At 52.4% G+C, this 25,261-nt stretch overlaps 1 protein-coding gene across 1 annotated transcript; it reads right to left on the bottom strand.

Moving 5' to 3' along the window:
- Positions 1 to 475: 475 nt before the first annotated feature.
- YWHAG (tyrosine 3-monooxygenase/tryptophan 5-monooxygenase activation protein gamma) lies at positions 476 to 23,227 on the bottom strand. Its single transcript, XM_033007411.2, has 2 exons — positions 22,947 to 23,227; positions 476 to 4,002 (listed from the first exon to the last, which is right to left on the bottom strand). The coding sequence occupies exons 1-2, from the start codon at positions 23,031 to 23,033 to the stop codon at positions 3,346 to 3,348; spliced, it is 744 nt and encodes a 247-aa protein (XP_032863302.2). The 5' UTR covers positions 23,034 to 23,227; the 3' UTR covers positions 476 to 3,345.
- Between the last annotated feature and the right edge of the window lie 2,034 nt (positions 23,228 to 25,261).

Raw genomic sequence — 25,261 nt, 5'->3', positions numbered from 1 at the left:
GTCTGTCCCGTACCCCCACTCCCCACCCCCTCCCCGGGGGGGGGGGGTGAACCCTCGCAGGCCACGTGAGTCGAGGTGCATTTTCGGTTTATGGTTTCCAAGGGAGGGGGGTATTTTTACAGCGTGAGTCACCGCGCGCGGCCTGGAGCGGAAAAAACATCGGGGAGGGAGGGAGGGAGGCAGGTGGGGAGGCACACACCCCCCCAAACACCCCCCCCCCCCCCCCCAAATCCCAAGGGAGCCCCCAGGGCCCAGCCCGTGGCTCCCCCAGCCATGGGGAAGCCTCTCGGGAAGGCTGGGAGCCTGGTGAACCCTTAACCCGCGGCGCTGGGGTCCCCGGGGAGCAGAACCAGGCTGCTCATCCCCAGCCCGTGGAGCCCCCCAGCCCGTGGAGCCCCCCAGCCCGCGGAGCCCCCCAGCCCGCGGAGCCCCCCCCCCCAGCAACTCGACAGAGGCGATAACAATTAAGCAGCGCTGACGTCAGATCTGTAAGTTTATTTGCTCAATGTACGACGGCTACATAATGACTCACATTCATGATATTCCATCACTGAGGAAAAACTGCTAAGAATGGTCCGTGTGTGAAATAATTCCTTACAGAAACACGGAGTTGGAAAAATAATCACTGATTAGACCTTAAAAATAGTTCACTGCATAACATGACAAAAAGCACAAACAAAGGCTCATTCAAAGAACACAGTCATTGTTCTCCTACACTGTAATAGTTATAATTTCACCATGACGAACACCAGACATTAAGATTAAGCTAACACTGGTGTTTTCTTTTGCTTTTTTTTCCTTTTTAAAAACAAAATCATATATAATTGCATGTCACTATAGCAACATCCATAACAGATCAGTTTGTTACGATCACTATTTGGTAGAGCAAACTTTACCCCCAAAAGAAAAAAATAAATTAAAAAACTTTAAAAAATTTTTGAAGACTATTTTGTCATAGGAATACATAACATCTACAGTATAAGTTAATAAATTTCAAGCTACTGTATAGAAATACGACACTAGCATGCACAATATTGTATCAATAGAGTAATGGAGCAGTAATCATTTCACTGGAGAGACAGTATCATAGGCAAGTGCATCTCTTAAAAAACAAAAGAAACCATTCAAGCTGCTTAAAAATCAAGTCCCTGACCCCCACTCTGTTTTTAGCCCTCTTGTGCCATCTCTCCTGCATAAGTTTCCTAAAGCAGCCAGAGCAAAAGCCAAAAGAAAAAAGGAAAAGAAAAAAAAAAAAAAAAAAAAAAAGATAGTTTTTGTAATTCCAGTAAATCACTTCCAAATTATACAGCTGGGACAACACTGCTCACGGGACACGAGGGTCAATCAAAGGAAGGAAAGAAGCCTAAAGCGATTTTCCAGTCCACGGCACGTACCGGCACCGCGAGCGTCTCGCCACGGGACGCTGCGCACCCTGCACCCAACAGACGCGCTTCCTCGGGCGGGACTCGGGGCGCGAAGGCGTCCTGCTCAAAAAAAGCTTTGCCAGCATCGCCGGGGCAATACCTGGAGGCCGAGCCCCGGGCTCGGCTCCGCTCGCTCCCCCGGGAGCTGGGGGAGCGGCTCCGTTTGACTGCGGGGAGGGGGCTGGAGCGACGGTCTCCCCGTGCAACCCGACCGCGGGAGCGGCTGTACCGTGTGTGCAACACCACGACGCGCTGTTTGCGGACTGACTCTCGAAAGGGGCAATGAAAGCCTGTTTCCTAAAAAAAAAAAAATAAAGAATAAGAATGCACGAGTGCGATTTTTCCTAACTGCGCAGCTTCGGGTGAAAAGCTACGTGGCACAGCACTCCGCGAGCCAGAGAACAGCAGTGAACTTCCAACAACGATGTAAAAATAAAAACTCAAAATAAATTTACTCAAAATGGGGTAAATACTACCTGCTAAGCAACTCAGATGCCCCGTCTCCCACCCCCAGCCGGATCAGACAGACTCGGAAAAGATTTTGCTAAGAAGAGAACTAAGTTCCTGGGCTCCCGATGGTTGATAGAAATGTCTATGATTGTAGCTCTTCCCTTGAGGATTTCTCTACCAAATTAGTTTCTAAGCTCCTGAAGTTCACTCATTACACCACAAGCTTCCCCAGGAGAAAGGAAAACGCGCCCGGCTTCCCTGGTGACAAACAAGGGAGCCTGGGTGCTGGAGATCTGCTGACAAACCTCATGGTACAGTGGGAGAAAGTCAGGCAGAGTGAAATGGCAGTGCAATCCCTGAGGAAGCAGCTGTGGCACCTTAAATCAGGATGGTCTTCTGAAATACCAAACACAGTACATGACATACAGACCTGAATGCTCTTTTTTTTTATTATTTTTTTATTTTTTTTATTTTTTATTTAAGTGGCATTTTAAGTTTAAACACTTCCCCCTTGTCTAATTAAGTTCTTAAACCTTTTGCTGTGGACTTAAAATAGTTGAAACAGCCGCTAGCCAAGCACCTGTTAAGCTGTTGACCAAAAAACTAGAGCAGCTTTGATGTTCCTCGGGCGGGCGGTCTTCTTGCCTTGGGTGACACAGAATAGCTAAAGCCAGTCCACAGGCGAGGACTGATCAGGAAGGCAAGCCAAAAGAACTAGCAAAAGAAAAAACAGACAATCAAAGGCTTGATGTCATATGGCTGTAATGTAGAAATACTGTAAACTGCAATTTACGGTTAATACTGTAAGCTACCCTAATAAATATCTTAACAAAAAAAAAAAAACAAAAAAAAAAGATTGGATGGCCTAAATCCTGGGGCTTTGCAAGCCCCAAATTCTTTAGTTGTTTTGTTTTTGTTTGGTTGGTTTTTTTTTTTTTTTTTTTAATTCCTTCTCAATTTGGGATTTTAAGCTACGCTCTGCCAGGCAGAGCGCTACGGAGAGACGCCCCGCGACGTGGTACAGACACACGGCACTTGGACTGAAGAAACAAACGCACAAAGCCTTACTGGAACCACAGAACTCCCTTTTTTTTTTTTTTTTTTTTTTTTTTTGCGTTGCTTTCCTTAAAAACGAGGGCCATTCCATCCACGCGAATTCGTCTTAAAACCTTTTTATTTCTAGCGATAAAGTTAAATTAAAGACAGCTCCACTTGTATTAATAATCTACAGAACAGTCCATATGCCAGTGAGGCTGCTATTCCATACCAGCACAGCCAGCCTGACTTCCACTAGTGGTGTTTTGGCAAAAATGTCAACGAGGCAATCAAAGACAGGTTGTGGGGGGCCTCCCTGGGAAGGTGTCCCCTCCCTTTCCCTCCCCCACCCCTGACCCCCCCCCCCACTCGTGGGAAAAAAATAAAGACTGCAGTAGTTAGCATCAGCGTGCGGCTGCCAGTCCATCGGGGGGGTCTAGTTGTTGCCTTCTCCGCCGTCGTCGTCTTGCTGATCGCTCGTCCAGAGCGTTAGGTTGTCGCGGAGGAGCTGCATGATGAGCGTTGAGTCCTTGTAGGAGTCCTCGTTGAGGGTGTCCAGCTCGGCAATGGCATCGTCGAAGGCCGTCTTGGCCAGGTGGCAGGCCTGCTCCGGCGCGTTCTGGATCTCGTAGTAGAAAACCGAGTAGTTAAGCGCCAGCCCCAGCCGGATGGGGTGGGTCGGCTGCATGTGCTCCTTGCTGATCTCATGGGCTTCGCTATAGGCTTTCTCCGAAGACTCCACCACGGTCGCCCTCTTCTCGCCAGTGGCCACTTCGGCCAGGTAGCGGTAATAGTCCCCTTTCATCTTCAGGTAGAAGACTTTGCTCTCGTACTGCGTCTCGCTGCAGTTCTTGATCAGGTAGTTGTCCAGCAGGCTCAGCACGTCCTGGCACACCGCTTCCAACTCCTTCTCGATCTTCTCGCGGTAGGCCCGGACCATTTCTATCTTCTTCTCGTTTCCATCGGCAGAGGTCTTCTGCTCAATGCTGCTAATTACTCGCCAAGAGGAGCGCCGCGCCCCCACCACATTTTTGTAGGCGACGGACAACAGGTTCCTCTCTTCATTGGACAGAGGCTCGTTCAGCTCCGTCACCTGTATCGAGAGGGGAGAGAGAAGAGACACACTTGGGTTAAGCCCCGGCCACTCGATGTTCCCATCACACTTCTGGGTGTTCCCGTGCATCTCTAGTGAGAGGCAGAAGGAAGCCGGCTCGGAAAGTCCTGCTCTGTCATCCAGCACCTGCTGCCCTCCCAGAGGAAGCCAGCGGGGCAATCACGCCGTGGTCCAGACCCCCAGCAAAAGGGGAAGGTTGGGTTTTATCCGAGGTATTCTCCGTCTCTTAAAAGATCGGCATTTTCCAGAGTGAGAGGAATCTTCTCGGAAAGAGACACCGTTGACCTGTGGGATGAGAGTCAGACTGCAACGATGCAGGCGAGAGGGACAAAGCAAGAGGGAGGAGATGATCTAGGGTTATGAGCCAACCGTATAGATTAACAAAAGCATAGCTACGGGGCATTCATCTTTTCCGCTTCCCGTAAGCACAGGGCGTGCTTCTGAGATGCCTAAAGAATACGTTAGATGTTAAAATTACAGCTGCCTCGGGCACCTGCGCAGATAAGGACTTAAAAGCTCACATGGTAGGAGTGTGTTCTTCCCACACAGGGTTTTCTCCATTGAGGATAACAGCGTTCATGCGGAGCACCACTTCTACCCGCCTCACGCGCCGCGGCAACAGAGGGATTAAGGAGATGACGGAGCACAAAGCCACCTCGCAAGCGGGCTGCCAGGCGCCACCTCGGCCCCTTCAGCTACTGGGAAACATCACGCTCGTCATCACAATAATCTCACCCCAGCTCCCACAACCCCACCGCTGGCTGAAGCAGCCCGGGCAGCAGCCGGCCAAGGGAAGGGCTCGCGTCCCCCTTGCCCCCCACGCCGGGCCCCGGGCGTGGGGCTCTGCAGCAGCCAGGCTGCCCCACACAGCCACCCCACGGGGGGTACTTCCAGCTGCCAAGTGGCACTCTGAGCCTGGCTATGGCTGCTGTCCCCTTCCCCCAGGGACGCGCACGGGACGCGGGCCAGCGGAGCAGGGACCCGCGAGCCTCCTCTCGGCGGTCGGTCGCTTCTCACAAGGATCAGGTGATGGCTGGGATGGGAGAGGCTTCTGCGAATACCGAGGCATTTTCCCAAGCGTTTGTAAGGAGAGGGTTTGTTCTGGGCCTAGATAACCACAGCTATGGTGGGGACCAGGAGGCCAAGGGCTTGTGCTGGCAGGTCCAGGATGGTCCAGCCCAGGACCTCCTTTGAAAGGCCTGGAACGATTTACGCTTGCTTACACCATATTGACCTGCTCATTCCAGCAACATCCACCCCTGCTGCAGCTCTCCAGCCACGCTCTGGCTAACGGCCTCTCCCGGAACCAAGCTGCAGCTAAGCCCGAGTCTCCCACACAGCAAGCAGAGCGGTCTCTGATCCGGACCCTCTACTCCTTTCCTCAAGGCAGAGGCAGCAAGAAGAGACTTCGCTCCCAACCTCCCGCTATTGTGCGGACCTGTGCTGCTCCACGAGACGCTCGGCAGCCGGGGAACCAGCAAACAGCCCATCTCCACACAGAAGAGGGTCTGACTGTGCAAACCAGGCACAGCTGCCTTCCGTGGCGAGGGTAAAAGGCGGCTGAGGGACCAGCGAAAGGGGGGGTCACGTTAAAGAGGGCAGAATCTCCTGTGACTATCAGCAGTCGCCGCCGACAGCGGACAAGGTGCACGGGGCAGCCGTGCCAAGGCAGCTCCCGGCTTCCACACCCCAGGGGAAGCAGGGTGACGATGCCCGGGCCAGGGGCAGCTCCCGGTGCCAGCAGTCTCACCCACGTCCCAGCCCTCCCGGGCAGGATAACGGGGGCTGTTTAACCACACGGCCCTGGGTTTTGTGTGATATGCCGCTCCCCGCCGAGGGGCCGGGCAGAGGCTCAGCCTTGCAAGCAGCCTGACTGCAACGTGCTGAAATGCCCCTGGCAAGTCGTTTATATGCTTGTCCTGTGCTCTAAGTTCAGAGATCTCTAGTTGTCTGCATTTTTACAAGACTTAACAACTTTGCAATTACTTCTCTCTGAGTGACACCTGCACAAACATAAATTAAAGATACTGTGAGGTTGAAGACATCTTTGAAAGATACTGGAGCACAATGAAGGCGTCCCCCTGCCCTAGAGCTTATGGATTGTCTATCCTTGGAGATACCTGAAACGTGATCATGTTACCCAGGGTCTTGTCCCACCTAAGTTGCCCTGATTTGAGTAAGGGAATCGGGACCAGAAACATCCAGAAATCCCAGCCTGACTTATTCTCTTACCTTCCAGCTGTAAATGGCGAGTCCAACGTTGACAGCCATACTACAAAGACATCTTGCTTTTAGCGAGATGCTCTCTGAGCAGAGATACCAGTTTTAAGTGTGGACCAAGCAGGCAACTTTAAAGCTGCCTCACAGCCGAGTCTGCAGATATTTATCACCGCAGAAAGAAGTAGATTTACCTCCTCTCATCAGAAGAGTCTTGCTGGAGGACAGACTTATTAAAACTACAGGGAGTTTCGTAGGATTAGCTTTGCCATAAACATTTTAAATTTGAAGCTATTAAGGATTACAGAAGAAAGTTGCCTGTCAAAATCCTTTCAACAAACTCGCTGCCAGATGGAAGGCACACCTGTGGAGAAAGCAGATTCACCCAGGGAGCTCACAGGGAGCTTATCAAAGCAGAAAGGGAGCCTCGTTAACCATGGAACTGCTTTCTAGCAGTACCCACGCTCCCAGTAAGGCAGAGCACTGCAGAGAAATGGCAAAGGTGTAACACAGCCGGAGACAGGGACCTTGTCCCTCAGCTCTAGGAGAGGGAAGAGGCTGCAGTCCCGCAGGTATTTCAGTTTGCAAGTGAGCCGAGAGAGGAAGAAAGGAAAACCATCTGGCACTTGCCTTCACAGCAGGAAGAAAATACAAGATGCCCGGGATACTAGATACCAGACAGCAAGGGCACGCTTAGCTGCATTAATCAGAGAGTCACTGGAAGGTGGAGAAGACATATCTCAGGTTAGGCTGCCTTTGGGAGCTGCCATCACCGCTGCCTCTTGTCTGCCCAGAAACCACCGGCCACGTCCCAGCGCCACAGCGGAGACGCGGCTGCCCGCCCCGGCGCAGGCTGCGCGGGGGTCTTCGCCGCCACACACCCGGCACCCCAGCACGGGGTTGTGCAGGCACCGTCACGGTGCTGCATGGGTGAACTTCTCCAGCAGAAGACCACCCAGAAACTGCCGCAGCAACTTGTCAAGGGGATGCGGGTTTGTGCCTCCGCCGGCCAACCAAATGCTGATTTTTCCTTACACTGCGGGATACCAACACAAAGGGAGCTCAGTCAAGCCAGAGGCTAAGCAGCAAGCCCGATATACTTAATTTATAGCATTGCATTGAACACCTCTGCTGTAACATCAATAAGGCAATATCCTGCATCAGGCCCGGATGAGATTGCAGCGGTCACGTTATGAGCCTTTTGGAGAATTTCTGCTAACGCTTGCTTCCAGCATCCAGATTGATACTACCAGAATCTTCCCCCTTCTTAACTCAGACTCTGGAGGGGGTCTCACCTCCCTTAAGAAGGGCAGCACCCTCACATACAGACCAACCCTACAAGCATTAGGTCACCTGATGCCATTCCCAGCACTGTTACATGGAGTTAGAGGTTTCAAATATCCAAAGAAAAGTCTCAAATTGGCATTAAGAGGGCTTAGCAGGTACACAAAGCCGCCAGCCTCTGGCTGGAAGTCTACCCACTCTCTGGGAAAGCTCAGTCATTTTGTGGTTTTATTTCCCTGGATGGCAGCAGAGAAAAGCAGAACTTGCACTGCAAATCTCAGCAACTGTCAAGCCTCGTATCACCCTTGTGCCCCTGTAGATCAGAGGGGGGACGGGGGCAGGAGATGCACGTGGCTGAAGTGGCATCAAACTTCACATGTGGCATAAACAGCCAAGTGCAAAGAGCTAGTCCACATGCTCATGCAGCTGGAAACCTGACAGATGCAAGTCTTTTAGCTATTCAGAAAACACAAAAATAAATAGCAGCAGGAGACCTCAGCTGTGGGACCTCCCATCTCCCCGCTTGCCTGCAGCCCTGCGCTCGGCAGAAGCCCTGCCTACGGGCAGAAGCCCAGGAGAAGACACCAAACGAGGGAATGCAGGTCTGCACCAGGCGTGGCACGGAGGAGTCTACCCGGACAGGCTTTGGCTGGGAGGCACGCTCCATCACCAAGCCTGAGGACGCTGCCAAGTTCCAGTCCCACCAGTTCCTGGAGCCTTGGAGGGCGAAGTGTCTGCACCACCAAGACTCAAAGTGCCCTAAAGCCACAGGGATAGTCCAGCAGTTCCCGTTGGACAAAAACTACTGGAAGTTTAGGGTTTCTACTGCTTGAGAGTCCAGAGGTTTGTACAAACCAAAGATCTGCAACAAAGCTCTTCAGAGGCAGCGCAATGTCGGAGAAGGTTCTCTCCATTTCTCTGCTACAGCCGCCAGCTGTGACTCAGCACCATGTCGAAAACCTGGCAGGCTCCTGGCGTGCCCAAGTATCGCATTGCAGCCAGGGGAAGGTTCAGCCTCACGCGGAGAAGCCGCGGAGCGTGCTACTGTTGTCAAGGTCCATGCTCTCCAAAAGCCCAAGGGTTGGTCCTACTGCACCTTCTTTCCAGAAGCATCCTAATTAGCAGGCTTTTTTGAGACCTACAGAGGAGGCTTGCTCCAGCCAGCAGCAGGTTAGCTTGCTTACAGGGTTTATTCCAGGACTCTTATCCTCTACTTCTCACCTTACACCAGTAGGTCTGAAGTAATCATTTCCGAGTACAACATGAAATAATATTTTTTGAGGACCCTTCAGTAGCTGCAGTGGAGATCCATGACAGGATTTAGTTTCACCTGTTTATCCTTATACACATGGATTTTCACTTAGTTTTATAACTAAGTGCCTACGCACTTATGGCTCCTACCTAGCTTTGATGTCTTATCTTAAAGCATACAGCAGAGCAAGCTGAGCAGACCCAGAGATTCTTCCCTGAGGAATACCAGCAACATTTGACAGCTTAATCCATGTTATAAACCTCAACACTTTTGCTTTTCTGATTGACTAGAAGAGATCCAGAGTCCCTGAAGACATTAGACATCTATAAAGGAGCCAAGCTTTCCTGGGAAGAGAGAGAGAACCTCAAACTGTCCACCGAGAACAGCTTTTGAACATCACAGAGCTCTTCGTCCACCAGGATACACAACAGCCATCTCCTCCTCCGCACTTGCATTTCCTCCGCTCTATCTACAGCTACTGCACCATGTAATTAAGTACGTTATCTCTCAACATAAACCTTAGCAGTTGCCTTGTTTTCCTTCACATGTAGCTTGTTAGTCACACTGAGGTCTGGCTTGAAGGTCCCCTTTTCCATTGAATTTTTTTTAAAAGGCAAATACAGTTTTGAAACAACATTCTGGCCAGAAGTCCCACCACTGAAATTCTTACTTGGTCAGAAACTATCTGCAAGGGGATCAAGCAGCACGTAACCCCTTCAGGTTCAATCAGCTGATAAATTGTCATGACTACCTGCAGCCATGTCACCTTCCCCCCTCTAGCTGCTGTCTCGTGGTGGGACCCCATCACCCATCTGCAAGCATCAGCAGTCTGAGTGCTGTCATTCTGGAAGTGACATGTCAGAGAGATTGCCTGTTCTTTCTGTCCCCATCTCATTCTGTGTCTAGCTTTTGAAGAAATGGCTGCCCTCAAGCACATCAAATTGTCACCATTACCTGCTGGCTTGCTTAGCTACGACTAGATATCACACAACCTACTCAAGAACAGCTTCTCCTCGTGCACTCCGGAGCGAGCTGTCCTATGACACCATCTCAGCAGTCTGAAAGATGCTTTTCTTAAGCACTGTCCTACTTCGACACAAAGTAGGCGTGTGTTAAACTAGACCTAAATCTAAAAACTTACCAGATTTCACTGGTTTGGGTCTTTTTCCTCCTTGTATTCTAGCCTTCGCCCCCGTGTCACGCTTCCAAAGTAGAGGTCACACCATAACTACTTCTCCCTTTGCTGATCCCCTCTGCTGTCCTCTCTGCTTGTGTTTTATCTCAACATGGCCAGGAGGATTTTCAGCTGCAGGTCAAGCCCTTCCTCTCATCTCAGAGAAGACCAGAAAAACACCAGTGGGCTGTGGGCAGAAGTTAGTTCCCCACTTCTGTCTCCTTTGATTGTTTCAGTATGAATAATCATATACTAGTTCCCATTTTCTAAGCTGGTGGGGCTGGCTCTCACCGCAGGACAGCAGCTGAAGGCACAGGGGATGGTTCTGCCATTACGTTTTAAACTGCTCTGAGTGCATCAAGATCTGCAAAGGAAGACTGTTTATTGCTTGTGGCATAACTGGATCCCATGGGCAGCTTAGGCATTCTAACACCAATTAGGATTCCTCCATGCTCCTACAGTTAACAGCGGCTTTCATCCCACTCTGCAGCCTTTATTATTTAAGGCAACTTTGAACCACCCAAGACAAAGTCTTCAAATTGGAAGGGAGATGTGAAAATCAAGAGCTCATTTATTTCACTGGCTTCTGTAGCTTAACAACTACTTAAGCCAAAGTGAATTTCATCACACTACACACAGGTTTGATCAGCCCTTGGAGCCTGCAGATCTACTCCAGTTTCAGTCTGGCTCTGATGGATTCCAGCTAGAGAAAAAGCAAGTTTCAACTGCTTGGGTCATTCCCACACGTAAAAGGTCATAAGGGAGCCGAGGCGAGAAAGCCAGTGACAATAGCACAGCTCCAAGCCGTTCCTGTTCTGCATTCGGTAGCAGTTTTTCATGTACCACCCCTTATCTGCAGCGCTGCAGTCCCAGCATTTGGTCTAACGGCTCACGTTTTTCCTGCTGCACAACACCTGGGTGCCATCGATTTGCCTCACCAGCTTCTTCTGCAGGTTTTGAGATAAAGCAAGCACAAGGGAACATTCTCCTGCCTTCTGTAACACGACTTCCAGGCATGTTATTAGACCTTGCAGCCTGCCATGGCGCTTGAGCTGACGGAGGGCAACCCAGACACATTGCAATAACCACCTGGAAGGAACAATCCCAGCTTCCCAGCACGGGCACCCTGTATGCTCTTCAAGTGCATCAGTGTAGAGCTCCAAACCATTTCTGAATTAGCATTGCACGGTCTTGTAGCAGGGAGCTGCTCCTATAGCTAGTATCTGCTTTTTGAGCCATTAAGGAATTATGCCCAAGTTCTCGTCTTCCTTACTAACACCCTAATTCTTGTTAGCCTTACCGAAAGGCAGGCTATTAAACAAGATGAAAACTGGTCATAGGACAACTTGTTTCACCGTCTTGCTGCCACTAGCTGCCTCACACTTATTAAAAACTCTTGGGAAAAATAATCAATCTCTGTTGGTCTAGTGCCTTCCTGCCACCAGATGGAGAAATCAGCAAGTTGAACCACATCAGTCCCAGCATTTAAGAGGACTGTCACTCAGGGCTCATCACACCGTCTCCGGCAGATGGGATACCAGCACCTTTGCCTGCTAACTACAAAGCAACAGAAGGGCCACCAAGCTATTTCTTCCTCAAGATACAGCAGGCTGGCAACCATTATCTGCCTGCTTTTGCGTTTCTGCAAGCACCTCAGCAGCAGCCCAAGATCACCACCCTGCTCCGTCACCCAACAGCCTGGAGAGGTCTCCTGCCTCAGATTATCCAGTCTGTTCCCTGCGAGTATGCCTTTTCTCCAAGATTTCTGCAAAGCACATGGAAGACCAGTGCCACATCATGCCGCTGCCATGGGAGCTCAGATGTGCTCTGGGACCATGCCGAAAGCTTTAGGAGCTGAGAGTAGATCTTTTTGAAAGAAGAACAACAATTCAGTGATTTCTATAGGCTCTTCTGGGCTGCATTAAACTTCTCCAGGTGCAAATTGAAAAGCTCTTGAGGAGTAACTGCAGCTCTTTTCTCAACAGCACTTCTGTACAAGTTTGAAGACTTCTGATTTTTTTTTTTTTTTCCATTCAAGCATTATTCTTCTTCAGAAAAGTCCATCCACTCAAAGGCTTTTTAGCAGAACTAGCCATCCATGGGATGACCACTGGCCATTTCTAGAGTCTTAAGACTTGGTCAACACAGGGGAAGACTGGCTTTTTTTCCCCCACCTCCAATGTATGGCAAACCATAACCAAGCTAGACAGACTTCGGGGACTCCAGCATGTAAGCAGGGACACACTAGATAAAGGAACCAAGTTTCATGTGGGGAGGGTGTTTAGTGCTGCTGGGAGCATTAGCAGCTTAAAGACTTACCTCACAGCTTCTAAGAGTACTAATCTGGCTCAGGTATTAGTGCTTTCCTGCTCACCTCCAGCCCCACTGCCAGGCGGTAAATACCCTGCCACCAGATCAAGTGCCAGGCCAACACGAGGCGCTTGTCCTTAATCAGGGGCTCAAAAAATGACAGCGCTACGCTGTACCCACACCCTCTTTTCAGCTGAGCCAAGCAGAGAGAGGACGTGCCATGGGCAGGACACCCCGGGAGAGCAGAGAGCAAGTGCTGGCTGCTGAGCGAGCGGGCTCCCAGGTCTGCCGGAGCGCGATGAACCGGGCAGTTCTTGGCTGCCTGGATGGCTTCCTCCGGCACGGCACGGCAGAGCCGGGGCTGCCACGGCAGCTGGGAAGCTGCTGCTCCAGCAGGATGAAACGGGAGAAGCTGCAACCATGCAAACAACTCCCTGCAGCGAGCGTGTAAGTTTTTAACTGCTTCATGTCATTACCCCAAACGCTTCGGGAAAGGCTGCTTGTCACACATCAAGGCAAGGTTCTGGAAATATGTTAAAAAAACAAAACAAAACCTAAGATTTTTGCTCTAGGTCTTTTGGTCTGTAGAACCAGCAGTTCCTTGCAGTGTCTAAAACGTGTTTTACCAGATTAAGCAAGAGACTTTCCAGAACACCCAGGTGGACTCCAGCATGCCAGCTTCATGATAGGTTTAATTTCCGCATCAGCGAGTAAGGTGATTATCCCCTCCAGATGTACTTTACCCTCCCACTGCTTCAGGGATTTCAGGCTTGATCTTACACACCTCTAGCAAAGACAACTGTATTTAATTTCTTAAATGAACTTGCAGAACAGAAAGTCAAGTTTTTGCTCTGGCAGCTTTCTGGAGCACTGTGGCCAATTTGAAATGATGAGGATGGTCACTTTATTATTCTAGATCTGACTGTGGATTTAACTACCCTCAACTGGCTCTAGCTATCTCCTCTCATCCCTCTTCTGAAACCCAAGGGACTACTACCACAGATTTTATCTCAGTTCATCACAGGTGACAGAGCCCCTCAGGCTTCACATCTTGACACCACCAAATGCAAGAAGCCAAGCTCCCAACTTCAAGGTAATGAAATATTCATCCCATGTAACAAAGCCCAACAGCATAAACAGGCAAAGCTCCAGTGCCTTCCTCAGCTGGGTGTAAATCAAAGGCTGTTAATCTTCCCCAAGTTCTCATTCACTGCTGAATACTAAGCATCAGTCTCTTACAAATGCAGATCTCCTGCAGCAGTTCTCGAGCATATCTGTTAGCATACAGCACAGCAACAGCTTCTCCAACTACTATTAATAAACTTCATGCTGCAGAGCACCACAACTGTCCAAACAATGTGTCTATCAGCAGCCTCATTAACGCTGAAGCTGAGACTTCTCGCTGGTATTTTTCTAGAGCCTTGTTGAAACCATCTTACAGAGGAATCAGAAGCGTGCTGACATGCCAAGTAGCTTTGCCTGGTACGTAAGCAAAGATACATCCCAAGCAAGGCAACCCATCCAGCGAGATCAGAGGGAATTTGCAAACAATTAAGGAATGTTTTGTACTTTGAGTCCCTGCAGACTTGCATTCGTCCAAGTGCTGCTGCCTCAAACATCCATAGACTGACTCAACCCTGACATCCCCTTTGTAGAAGAAAAAGGTTAAATGCTCTAATCCCTAATCTGGGGATCGCTTTAAGGGAATTTTATGACAACATCAGTGCCATGTTCTCTAGTTACACTCCTACTGCTATTAACTAACTCACTGCCCTTGGTCACTAGACCACCAGTTTTGGGGCAAAAATCAAGTTTGTTTAATACCTAACTGAGCATGTGCTGGGTCATTTCTGAGATGTGACTAAATCTAGGTTAGCACAGAAAAACCTGAGATTGGGGGAAATTTGTACTTAAATAGGCAGACAAAGGCTTTTGTTTCACCAGCTACGCGAAGGCATTGCTTTTGAAAGACATTCTCATCAGTGCTTCCTGCAGCCCAAGGACTGCTGCCTCATCATTTCAGCTCTCTTTTCCAGAATTTACCATTTCTGAGCGTTTCCAGACCCCACCAAGCAAACCGGCACCACAACCAGGGTGAGCCTCCTGGGTGAACATCAGGCCCAGCAGCTCCTGGGGCCCTGGAGAGACGCGGCAGCTCGGGCTCGCTGTCATTGTGCATGCAGAGAAGCCCGACAAAGCCATCCCGCTGCTGAGCTCCTCCCTGAGGCAGGCTCCCCACCCAGAGCCACGGGTAGGAATCCAACATCTTGACATCTGGACTCTGGAGAGAGGAGTCAGGCCTCTTTTTAAAAAAAAAAAAAATATTAAAGAGCAGAACGGAAGTCCTTTTGTCAGCCTTTTTTCTTTCTTTTTAGGATGGGAGCAGGGACTTTGCTCGTTAGATCAAGCAGCCAGGGGAACAAATATGAGAAAGCTGGCTATGACAGCACTGGCCGTGCCCGGCCGAGGAGGTGACACGCCACCAAGTGACACTAACCCCACAGCCAGCTTGCTGTGGGTCTGCATCCTTCCCCTTTCCCGCTTGCTCCAGTCCAAGTGCAGATATGTGAAGTCCCCCACAGCTGCTCCAAGCTTGCTCTGCTTTGGAGGGGGGAAGGAAGGAGGAGGCAGAAGCAGAGACCAGGAGGGACCTGAGCGATGCCGAGGCACCGCACGTGTCCTGCACGGGAGAGCACTGCTGCGCTCCCTCGCAGCCTCACTCATCTTGCAGGGTTCTCCACCACCCGTGTGTAAATGCACAGAGCGTTCAGACAGCATTTGTGCGAGCCGTGGGCTGGGTTCCCACAAAGCCATTCTGTCTCCAGGGGGAAGAAGAGTTGCCCCATCTGAAAAGATCGAAAGCTGCACAGGCAAGAGCACAGGCAGAGCCTGGCAGCCAGCAGCCATGGCAGAGCATTTTATCTAACCACCACCAGTCTGAAAGCAGCCATGACTATTTATCTGAACAGCATCCTGAAGTCAAGCCGAAGGTTTCAGAAGTTGAAAGACAAAACCACCATATCTTCACCAGTACGGCGACAAATTCATTGCTACTTCCCCTTTATTTTGGCAGGTGCTAAAACGGGTTTCCAAGCTATCGCTTTCCAGCGGTGACCATTGCTTGCAGATTTGAGTAAATACTTGCTACCGTTTTCATGAATTTTTTGCTTTCCAGACATCAGGTGGCCATTTGTTTGTAGTTACGAGGATCGAACAGGAGGGAGGAAGACTTCAGCCAAGGGCAAGTTAGGTTAAATACCTTTCCAGTAAAGAACAGAAGTTGGTAAAGGCTTTCAGCCTTCCAGAAAGAAATAAGGGAGGCCTGGACAGCAAAGGAAAGAAGGTCTAAGCTGGCTTCCAACCAGTTAGCACAAAAATACTCGTAACAGCATTAGCTTTGGAAAAAGCTATCTTGAGCTGAAGAGCACTGAAGCGTAGAGGAACACCAGGAAGCATCAAGGGTGTATCAGCTATCCAGAGACAACCACAGCCCTGCACCACAGCTTTGCCATGGTGAAGTGGAAGATGATGCCTGTATCCTTTCAAGATTGCCAATGAAGAAATGCTTGGGAAGCCAGGCAAATCATGTTTTGCTGTGCTTTGCCCTGCAATTATTCCAGTACGCATTCACGTTTCACTGTCAGTCACAGGTCAGAACTGGACAGAAAAGCAGAAGGCAGCTTCAGATCTGCAGAGTCCTAAATGCCCCAGACACCAAACCTACCGAGGAAAGGCTCCCTCGGGTCAGACCGTCGGCATTTTCCAACCCTCTCTTCCTCTGTACCCGTCTCTGAGCAGCCTGGTGTCTGGCTGGCATACACACCAAGCAGCTAGCTCTAGCCCGAACTAGCCTGACTCCTTTTTGCTCTTCCCTGCCAGACTGCTATTGAGCTCCCAACACGCCACTCACCTCTGCCAAGGGAGAGAAGCAGCACCGAGTCCAGCAGTGCTCTGCGTCCAAGGACATGTCTGAGCTCAGACAAAGCCACCTCCCAAGAAGCAGCTGGTTACTCAAGCATTGGCAGCTGGACGTACAAAAGCTTGGATAGTTTATTTTTCCTAAATACGTACCCTTGCACACTACTTTCTATGCATTTGTTTGCACATGGTTTACTTGGCACGAAGCTGCTCAAAATAGAAGCTGAACAGTTCAGTTGTAGAGTTCGTGCGTGATACCCCGCCAGGTGCGCCACCGTCCATGGAGGTTTCTCCAGATATAAAGTCATGGCTACCACTCTCCCCTCACAGGCCCTGCTTCATCAGCTGTGCCCTGAGAGATGTTTCTCCTTGTATCAAGGGTCACAGCTAGTAGATCAATTCCTAACTAAACACAGGCTTCAGTCAAAAAGGGAAATGTGACAAGCACATCTCACCTTTTCTGGTGCGTCGTGGCGTGAAGGCACATTCAATGCCTCACCCAACCCAAATCTGCAGTTCCACAACACCCAGACAGGCCAGCTGGCGTGTGCTCACTCATGTTGTCCCAGAGCGTCTACTGAACCCAAGGGAGCACAAATTCTTTAGGGAGTCAAGACAGGAGACCGTATCCAAAGTTAAGTGACTGCTCCAGTACAACGATACCAGAGGCCCCTGACCACGCAAGGTGACAAAGCTCCCACACCGTGTACATTTTGTCCTTGCAGAGTCCTTCCATCGGCACAGCTTAAACCCACCCCAAATGGCATGAACCATCCCATCCCAGCATTTCAGCGGGTATGGCTGGACTCCTCTGTCTATGCACCATCCATCCTGTGCGCACTGACATCTTTCTCCATCTCAGTCCTAACTATGCTTCTTCCAAGCATGTGACACCCCAGTATGGAGTGGTGTAATGAAATATCAGGCTCTGAAAACCCTGGTACTTATGATTGTGAAGGGGCTTGGGGTCAGCCACCAGCCTGGGAACAAAACCATGGGCTACTGGGGACTATCAGGTTGCTCTTACTCTTCCTCCCTGATCTTAAGCTCTGTGAGGCTGAGACTTCTTATTCCTACCCAGAAAGCCAAGCTGACCATGCTCCTGACCAGCTCTAATGCTGTTGGCCCAGACACATGAATGAAAATAGCTTAAAATGAAGTGGTCCAGTAATACAGAGTGAAGAAGAGATGGGACAGAGGAGAAAAATATAAGGTGGATCCTCAAATTAAAGAAAATCTTCCTTCTACCTGCAACAGAAGATGAGGAAGAAGCATATTCCTCATCTACCCTGATCATAATCCAGATCCCAGAGAACAGCCATGGGTAGTATGAGCCATTGCCGAGCGAAAGGAAGCAGAGGATACAATGCAATTATCTGGATAGCCCTCACTTCTCTTGCAAGCACCATCCAGCACACTCATGAGAACTGCTAAGAGGAAGGCAGACGACATCATCCAATTCAGATGCGACAAGCCAAGAACAGAGTGCATATGCTCCAGCAGTATAGGAGGGTTCAATCCAGAAAACACTTTTGGAGCCGAAGTTCTGTGGTTGTCCTTAAATTGCTATTCCAGTAGCTTCTAGCAAGCCCACGTTCATATCAGTGACCAAAGAGTCTGTTCAAGAGAGCAACTTTGGGATCAGCTAGTGAACAAAGCTTGGGCAGACAGGGCTTGTTCATAAATATTATGAAGATTATTTGGAGTTTTTTAAAAAAAAAAAAAAAAGTCTCCTGTGAGCCACCCATCTTTAACCACAAGCAGCAGCACAAGAAGGAGGGAAGGAAAAAAAATTAAAAATCAAGACAACTCCCACCAACCTTTTTGCACTTTCAGGGCTAGGCACCATCCAAAAGATCTACTGGCTAAGTCCAAAACATCTAAGGGCTCTTGGAGAGCCCTTGCCCAAGAGCTTTACTGTTTCCATGTACTCCAGACATCTGCAGAAGATTCAACAGCTATATTCCCCATCACAGTCTCAACATCACTTTCATTTAGTTCAAAAAGAGCTATTTCTAATTAAACCCACACCTGGCTGTTAGATTTGGCCAACTGAGAGAAACCCAGCATGGTCCCACAAATCAGTGGCTTTTCCTAAAGCTCATAGATAAAGACGAGGAGCTTAAAGGGGAATTTCTAAGAGCTTGAGCTGCTAAAGACTCGCCAGTTAATACAGTTAATGTGTGCAGTGCTCACTGTACTCACATACAGGGCATGTTGGCTGTCCGTGGCTTAAGTTTGACTCAGCCTATCGCTGTAAGGTCCTGAGGCTGATTTACGCAGAGACAACCCACGCCGAGAACCGTTATGAGGTCGGAAGCAGAGCAGGATGGCAGCTCCTGACAGCAACCATCCTACCCTGACCCCACGGACCTCCGGGAAGGAAGCCCCGATCCCTGCTCCTGAGTCACACTGTCGCAGACCTCCGCCGCCATCGCTCGGGTCTGAGCGAGCCCTTGCTGCTAAAGGGTGAGGGCACTGCTCCTCTGTGTGTGAGGGCAGGTCGGAAAGCACGAAGCCACCGAGTCCCACATTGCAGTGGTCCAGGAGGCACCACGAGGCTGAGCAGCGTTGAAGATGGCTGCACCAGGGGCAGCAGCAAGAGCATCGATGCAGTCATCGAACGCCAACATAGCCTCTCCACCTCGGCACTGGAAATGGTTTCTCCAAAGCCTTCCCCCAGCCCCCCTGGGAAGTGCTACTACAGCAGCTCGTACTCCTTGCTCCCTTCCTACCATCACAGATGGCCTGCCCAGCACTCCTCCTGGAGAAGCCTTTCCACCTCACCCTTTTGTCTCATCTATGCTGCAAAGCAGAAAGCAGCTAATCATCCCTGCTCCGCTCCCCTGAGACTCTCCAGATAGGAGGGATTTCTGTTGCTCCTGCCTTTTGAAGGGAGAGCCTGCTATCTGCATGAGGCCCCGCTATCTGCACTAACATGGTCACTGGACATGGAGGATGATAGCCTGCCAGGCTGGTGAGCAACACGGCAGAAGCCCACGCACCCCGTGCCAGGGAAGGCCTGCAGCTCCCCACGCTCGCTCTCCTCCTCCACCCACAATGGCCATTTACTGCACCAAGAGCCAGTTGTGTCTAAAGCTTGGGCAGCAGCCGTCTGCTTTTCAGCATCTCCAACATTCACTCCTCCACACCCACCACCACAGCTGATGATCCTCACATGCAGCACAGCCACGGCCCTGCTGCAGAGGTTGGGTCCACAGCGTCAACGAGCCGGGCGCTCCCCTCACTGGGGACCTTCTGGTGAGCTCAAGGACTCTGCCATATGGTCCCGTACCTACATGATACGTAGGTGCAATGTAATAATCCCCCCCCTCCACCCTTTTCTGGAAATTTTCTTCCTGCAGAAGTTATTGTAATCATCTTGCTTGTTCACCTATGCTCCCCCGCTCCCCCCCCACCAAAAGGGCTGTGGGGAGGCACTTGCTCTGCTCCCCTGGCAGCACCCGCTGGGCCAGGGGCTTGGCAGGGCTCCACCTCCAAAAAGCCTCCAGCAGCATCGCTGCTCCCCAGCTAATGGATATCGATCCACAGCCCTGGCGCTGGGTCGGACGGCAAACTTCTTCACGGAGCTGGACCAGACAAAAAGGCAGCTCGCTTCAACCACAGGCATCGTGAGCAGCAAAGTCCCCGTGAGCTCGGAAGGAAACCGCTGGTGCTGCTTGGGCACAGCATCGGCTGGGATGGCAAGCCCAAGGCCTGACCAGGGGCCATGGCCACCACCTTGAGGACCAGCGGAGAGTTTTCCTGCCCTCCAACACACTACAGAGATGACTCTACCCCCAGAAAGGGCTGAGGTGACAAGGGACATGACCAAGGTCATGCAGCCGTATGCTGGACCGATGGGCCCGTCCCTGGACCCTTCCTGGGTGCAACATCACCTTCTGCTCCCTCCGGGAGGCGAGGGGACCATCTGCTGTTAGTTACTGAGGCTCCCCAGTAAACCTGACACATTTGGGGACTGAAGGAGCAGTCCTGCTCCTGCAGCAGCAATGAAACTGCATGTACCCATTAGAGGCACTGGTGGCTGGCACCTGCAGCAAGAAGGGAGCTAGAACTTATCATATATGTAATAAATCATTTGGAAGAAACTATTGTGATCCAGCACATCACTGTGGCAAGCAGCACAAGGTGAATCAGCAGCCAGCAAGAGCCCCGGTACACCCTTTCCATTTTAATGGTTTAAAATAGCCATTAGGCACAGGATCCCGAGCAGGCAGGGCTGAGGCTTGCTGAACAACGGGCCCAGCTGCCATGTCACCACCTGTGAGGCGACCACCAAAATGCAACGGTGAGATCAAGCTGCCAGAAAATGAACCCGTTTTATGCACATCGTCACCACGCCAGGCTTTACAGGAAAGCCGTCGGGCATTTCTCAGCACGGTGTTAAGGAAGCAAGCGGATGGCTAGCTTTGGAGGGCAGGAGACAAAACGGCGACAACCAGGGGAATGCTTCTGCATCACCTTAGCTAGACGCAGCCCGCATGCTCTCTGCTACCACCTGGGTGCATTGCAGCTTGGACCATGGCATATGACATCACTAGGCGTTGCTACGGAAATGAGTGCGAGGTCATCAGCCTCCTGCACAACCGGAGCTGGGGGATGGGCGGCACACAGGACTGTGACAGGGATAACCGAGTGTGACATGCCCATCACCGCTGGACCGACCGTGCCAGAGTTTGGGCAGCCTTGTGCAGAAATGAAGAACAAAGCTCTGCCTTTTGTTTGCCGTCGCGGGAGGTGTCAGCACTCCCGCTGTGAATCATTTTCTTATGGCCAAACTACACGGCAACCGATAAGCAGCATTAGCCCAGGTTACTGTTTCACCAGGGCCAGTAAGGACTAAAAGGAAAAAACATATATATAATCTCTAACAACGCCTTCAGTTGAAACACTGAGCCCCGGTAAGCAGGCTAGGGAAATTTGCCCGGCGGGAATACTGCAACACGGCTGTGCATCCCAGGCATATCCCTGTTGGCTTTGTCATAGTGACTGTATTATCCGTAGGAAATGAGCTGTAGGATCTGCTCACACAGCAGGCTTTGCTTTAAAATGAATAGATGCCATTATCAGAAAACGGTATAAAAGCCATAGAGCAGCAGAGGAATAGCCCGGCTGGTTTAATATGATAATATCTTGTTCTGATTATCCATATTTCATTTCTTGATAAGACATCTCCTCCCTCCCCGTTCTCGGGCTGTGACAGTTTTGTCTGTTTGATAAATGCAAGGTTATTGACAAAATGGTGCAATATGGGCAAACAGAACTGCACCCGCGGCAGACTGCGACATTCCTAGATCAGCATTCACTTTTCATCAGCCAGGGAGGACACCCCAGCTCCTCGCAAAGGTTCAGACCTGACTAAGAAGACAAACATAAAGAACAGTTTTCCCCTTTAAAGCACCCCCTCCCTCCCTCCACCCAGTCTAGCCTCTCTGCAATATGACAAATGCAGAATCTTCTGGAATGACTTGATCCTGCCTCCCACGATTGCTTTGTTTGCAAGATCAGATCAGAGATATGTTTTTTTTTCCCTTCTTATATTGTCAAAATGTCAGTATTGAAGGGGAGCGTTCAGTGTCACAAATCAGATCAGCCTGCTATATGCAGAGTCTTTATTTTAAGAGCGTGAAATGAATACAACATGACTCAATTCATAAATCTCCAACCAAGTGCAGTAAAAATAAGAGCTTTGGCAGCGAAAGGGCTCCCGATCTCTGGGGTCACGAGCACACACCAGCCTCGCCGACCGCACGCGAGAAGGGATGCACGGGAGCGATGGGGGGGCATTTCGGCAGCGGGGAGAGGTGTGCGCATAACCCCCCCCCTCCCCCCCGACCCCCCGCCCTGGGTTCCCTGCAGCCTCACCCCACAGGGCTCGGCAGCCTCCTGAGCTGGCGTGACCCCCAGAAAACACTGCACCCCAGGGCTGGCTCCTCCGCCCCCCCCTCCACACCGGGGCAGGGTGCAGAGCAGCAGTGGGGACTGGGGTGCGGCAGAGGATGCGTGGGGGGGCCTGGTGTGCGGATAGAGAAGAAATGGGGCAGGGAGGTGACGCGTGGGGCCGGGTGGGGGCTCTAGGGCAGGAGAGAGGGGGTGCGGGCCAGAGTCGGGGGCAGCAGGATAGAGGAGAGAATAGGGAGGGGAGGTGGAGGGAGGGGCAGCAAGGGAGGGGAGGCAATGCGTGGGGGCTCTAGGGCAGGGGAAACAATGCGTGGAGGGGCTGTAGGGCAGGCGAGACAATGCGTGGGGGGGCTGCAGCACACAAGAGAGGGGTGTGTGGGGCTGGGTGGGGGCTCTGGGGCAGGGGAAAAGATGCGTGGGGCTGGGCGGGGGCTCTAGGGCAGGGGAGAGGATGCGCGGGGGGCTCTAGGGCAGGGGAGAGGATGCGTGGGGCTAAGTGGGGGCTCCAGAATAGGGGAGAGGATGCGCGGGGAGCTCTAGGGCAGGGGATGGGGGGGGGGGGGGGGGGGGTCGGGAGAAAGCAGGGTGTCCCCGGGCGGGGGGAAGGCAAAGGGAGCGGGACCCTGCGGGGTGTGCCGGGGGCAGCACAAGGACCGGGAGCCGCACGGCGGGACGGCGAGGGGGCGGCGAGGGGCCGGGGGCCCGCACACCCCCGTCCCCGGCCGAGCCCCAACGGCCCCCGAGGGGGGGGGGCGGCGCGGGAGGAGGGCGAGGGGAGCGCGGCCCCGCGCCCCCGGGCCGGGCGGGGAGGGGAGGAAGGACGACGGACACGGGGACGGGACTCACGTTCTTCATGGCGGCCGCCATGTCGTCGTATCGCTCGGCTTGCTCGGCCAGCCGGGCCTTCTGCACCAGCTGCTCGCGGTCCACCATCTTCGCGGGGCCGGGGGAAGGGCAAGGAGGCTGCGGGCGCCGGGAGGAGGAGGAGGAGGAGGAAGAGGAGGAGGATGAGGAAGGGCGGCGACGGGAGGAGGAGGGCGAACGGGCGGCGGCTCCCGGCGCTGCTGCGGCTGAGGCGACGGCGGCGGCTGCGCCCGGTGCTGTGCGCGCGCCGCGGGCCACCACAACCCCCCCCCCCCCTTCCCCTCCCCTTCCCCGCGCCCGCCCCGCCCCGCCGCCCGCCCCCCCACCCTCCCACCCCAACCCCTCGCGGGGCACGACGGGAGATGGAGTCCTAAAGGCAGGGGTGGCGGGAGCAGCCTGGCTTCCCCGCGGACTCCATCTCCCTTCGTGCCCCGCGCGGCAGCGCCACCACCACCACCACAAACCCACCCCCTAGGCCCCGCCCCCGGCCTCCCGGCCCCGCCCCCTCCGGGGCCCCGCCCCGCCCGCGGGGTCCCGCCGCCTGCCCGTGCTGATTCACCGGGAGCGGCCCACGGTGGCGGGGGGGGGGGGGGGGACACACACACACACGCACACTGCCCTCCGCGGGTGGGCGCCACGCACCGCCCGGGCCCACGCACAACCCGGGCCCCGCAGCCCCTCTGCCGCCGCGGCTTACGGTCCAGCAGCTGGGTGCTGGGCTGCTCCCCCGGGGCAGGCGGGGGGCGGCGGGGCCGGTGTTACCCGCTCCGTGCCCGTGGCGGGGCCGTGGCGGTGCGGGGCCAAGGCTGCGGTGACACGGGTGACACAGTCCCCGTGTCCCCTCTTTTTCCCGCGAGCTCCCGGCCGCCCCGCGGGGGAGGGCAGCGGCGCGGGATAATTGATCATTTATCGCTCATCGATAACGCGTGGAATAAAAGCGCACGCTCGGGCCTGGCAGGGCTTCTGCGCCGCGCTGAGAGCTCTGCTAGCAACCATGGGAGATCCCGTGTTCCTAAAAAAGCTCTGGGGGTAAAGCGATGCTGCAGCGCTGGGCGGGGGGGAGAAGAAAGGGATGTAGCTGTGCTGATCCGGTGGAAGCGCTTTGTCCCCCTCGGAGGGAGCCGGCGGTGCCGACACGCGGCTCTCCGTGGGTGCATCCCACCCTCTCCCGTGCCCAAAGTCCCCGAAGGCCCTGCCCGGTGCCGCTGTCCCCGGGGAGGTGTGAGGATGACCTCGGAGGGCGCAGCCGATCCCTCTGCCCTGGGGTTTTTCCTCTGAAACGCCCCACGAAACCTGGGTGGCCGTGGGACGCGCTGGTTTCCGCAGGGCCGGGCGGTGGCCGCAGCCTGCCGGGGCGGTTCAAAGCCCGTGGCCACGGTCTCACCCGCGCGTGGGTGGGGACAAACTGCTTTGGAAATGCTGATGAGAGTGCTTTGTGATGGCAAGCAGCACCATTTTGGGTGAGATCTCCATCTTTATTGTGGTTTTAGCAGGGCTTAACAAACAACAGAGAATTGTATTGAATGGATTTAACACAAAATAATTCTTTGTTTACAGCTTCAGAAAGCAGAAGAAATCCCGCTTTCTGATAAATAAAACTAGAAATATGCCCAGATGCTCTCTATTTCCTCTATAAAATGAAAGGCTGTCTCCTTGCCCGCATCCCCAACCTCACACCCCGCAGCGCACGTGGTTCTGGTGTAAGAACGGCCTTTGTGCCCGGCTTTTGTTTTCCACCGTGGCTATCCCAAGGAGAGCGCCTATAGACAAGGGCAGTTTATTCCCCTTTTTCTGATAATGGACCATTTATTCTTCTGAGGAGGCTCGCCATCATCTCTGGAGAGCTCAGCAGCGGGTTTTTGCGTTGTTTTGTGTATGGCGCCAGCTTTGGGGAGAGAATTTGACTAAAAAATGTGCAGAATGCAAGAGAATATTAAAGTAGGTCATGGGTCCCAAACTGTTTTTTCAGCTGTTGCTACCGTTTCTTATCAATGCTCTGGAGGTATCTGGAAATGCCATGGAGCATCACCCAAGACAAACAGGACTATCAGATCTTTGGGTAAGGACCAGAGTGGAGCTGCCTGCTCAACCTGGACACCTTTTGAGTGATGCCGCTACATTTGGGTTGGATGTATGGTTCCTCTAACTTGGAAAAAATGTTATTAGCCCTTGGGTATAATTCCTGGATTCTCACGGACAATATTGAACACAAGCCTGGACCCGAAGAAGCGCTTGTGTGCCTGGAAGCTCATCTGGTTTCTCCAAATATATCAACTGGCCTAATAAAAAAATACTGC

Source organism: Tyto alba, unplaced genomic scaffold (genome assembly GCF_018691265.1).
Source record: "Tyto alba isolate M040663 unplaced genomic scaffold, T.alba_DEE_v4.0 Super-Scaffold_19, whole genome shotgun sequence".
NCBI lineage: Eukaryota > Metazoa > Chordata > Aves > Strigiformes > Tytonidae > Tyto > Tyto alba.
The sequence above is the reverse complement of the archived record's forward strand: the minus strand, read 5'-3'. Positions and strand labels throughout refer to the sequence as shown.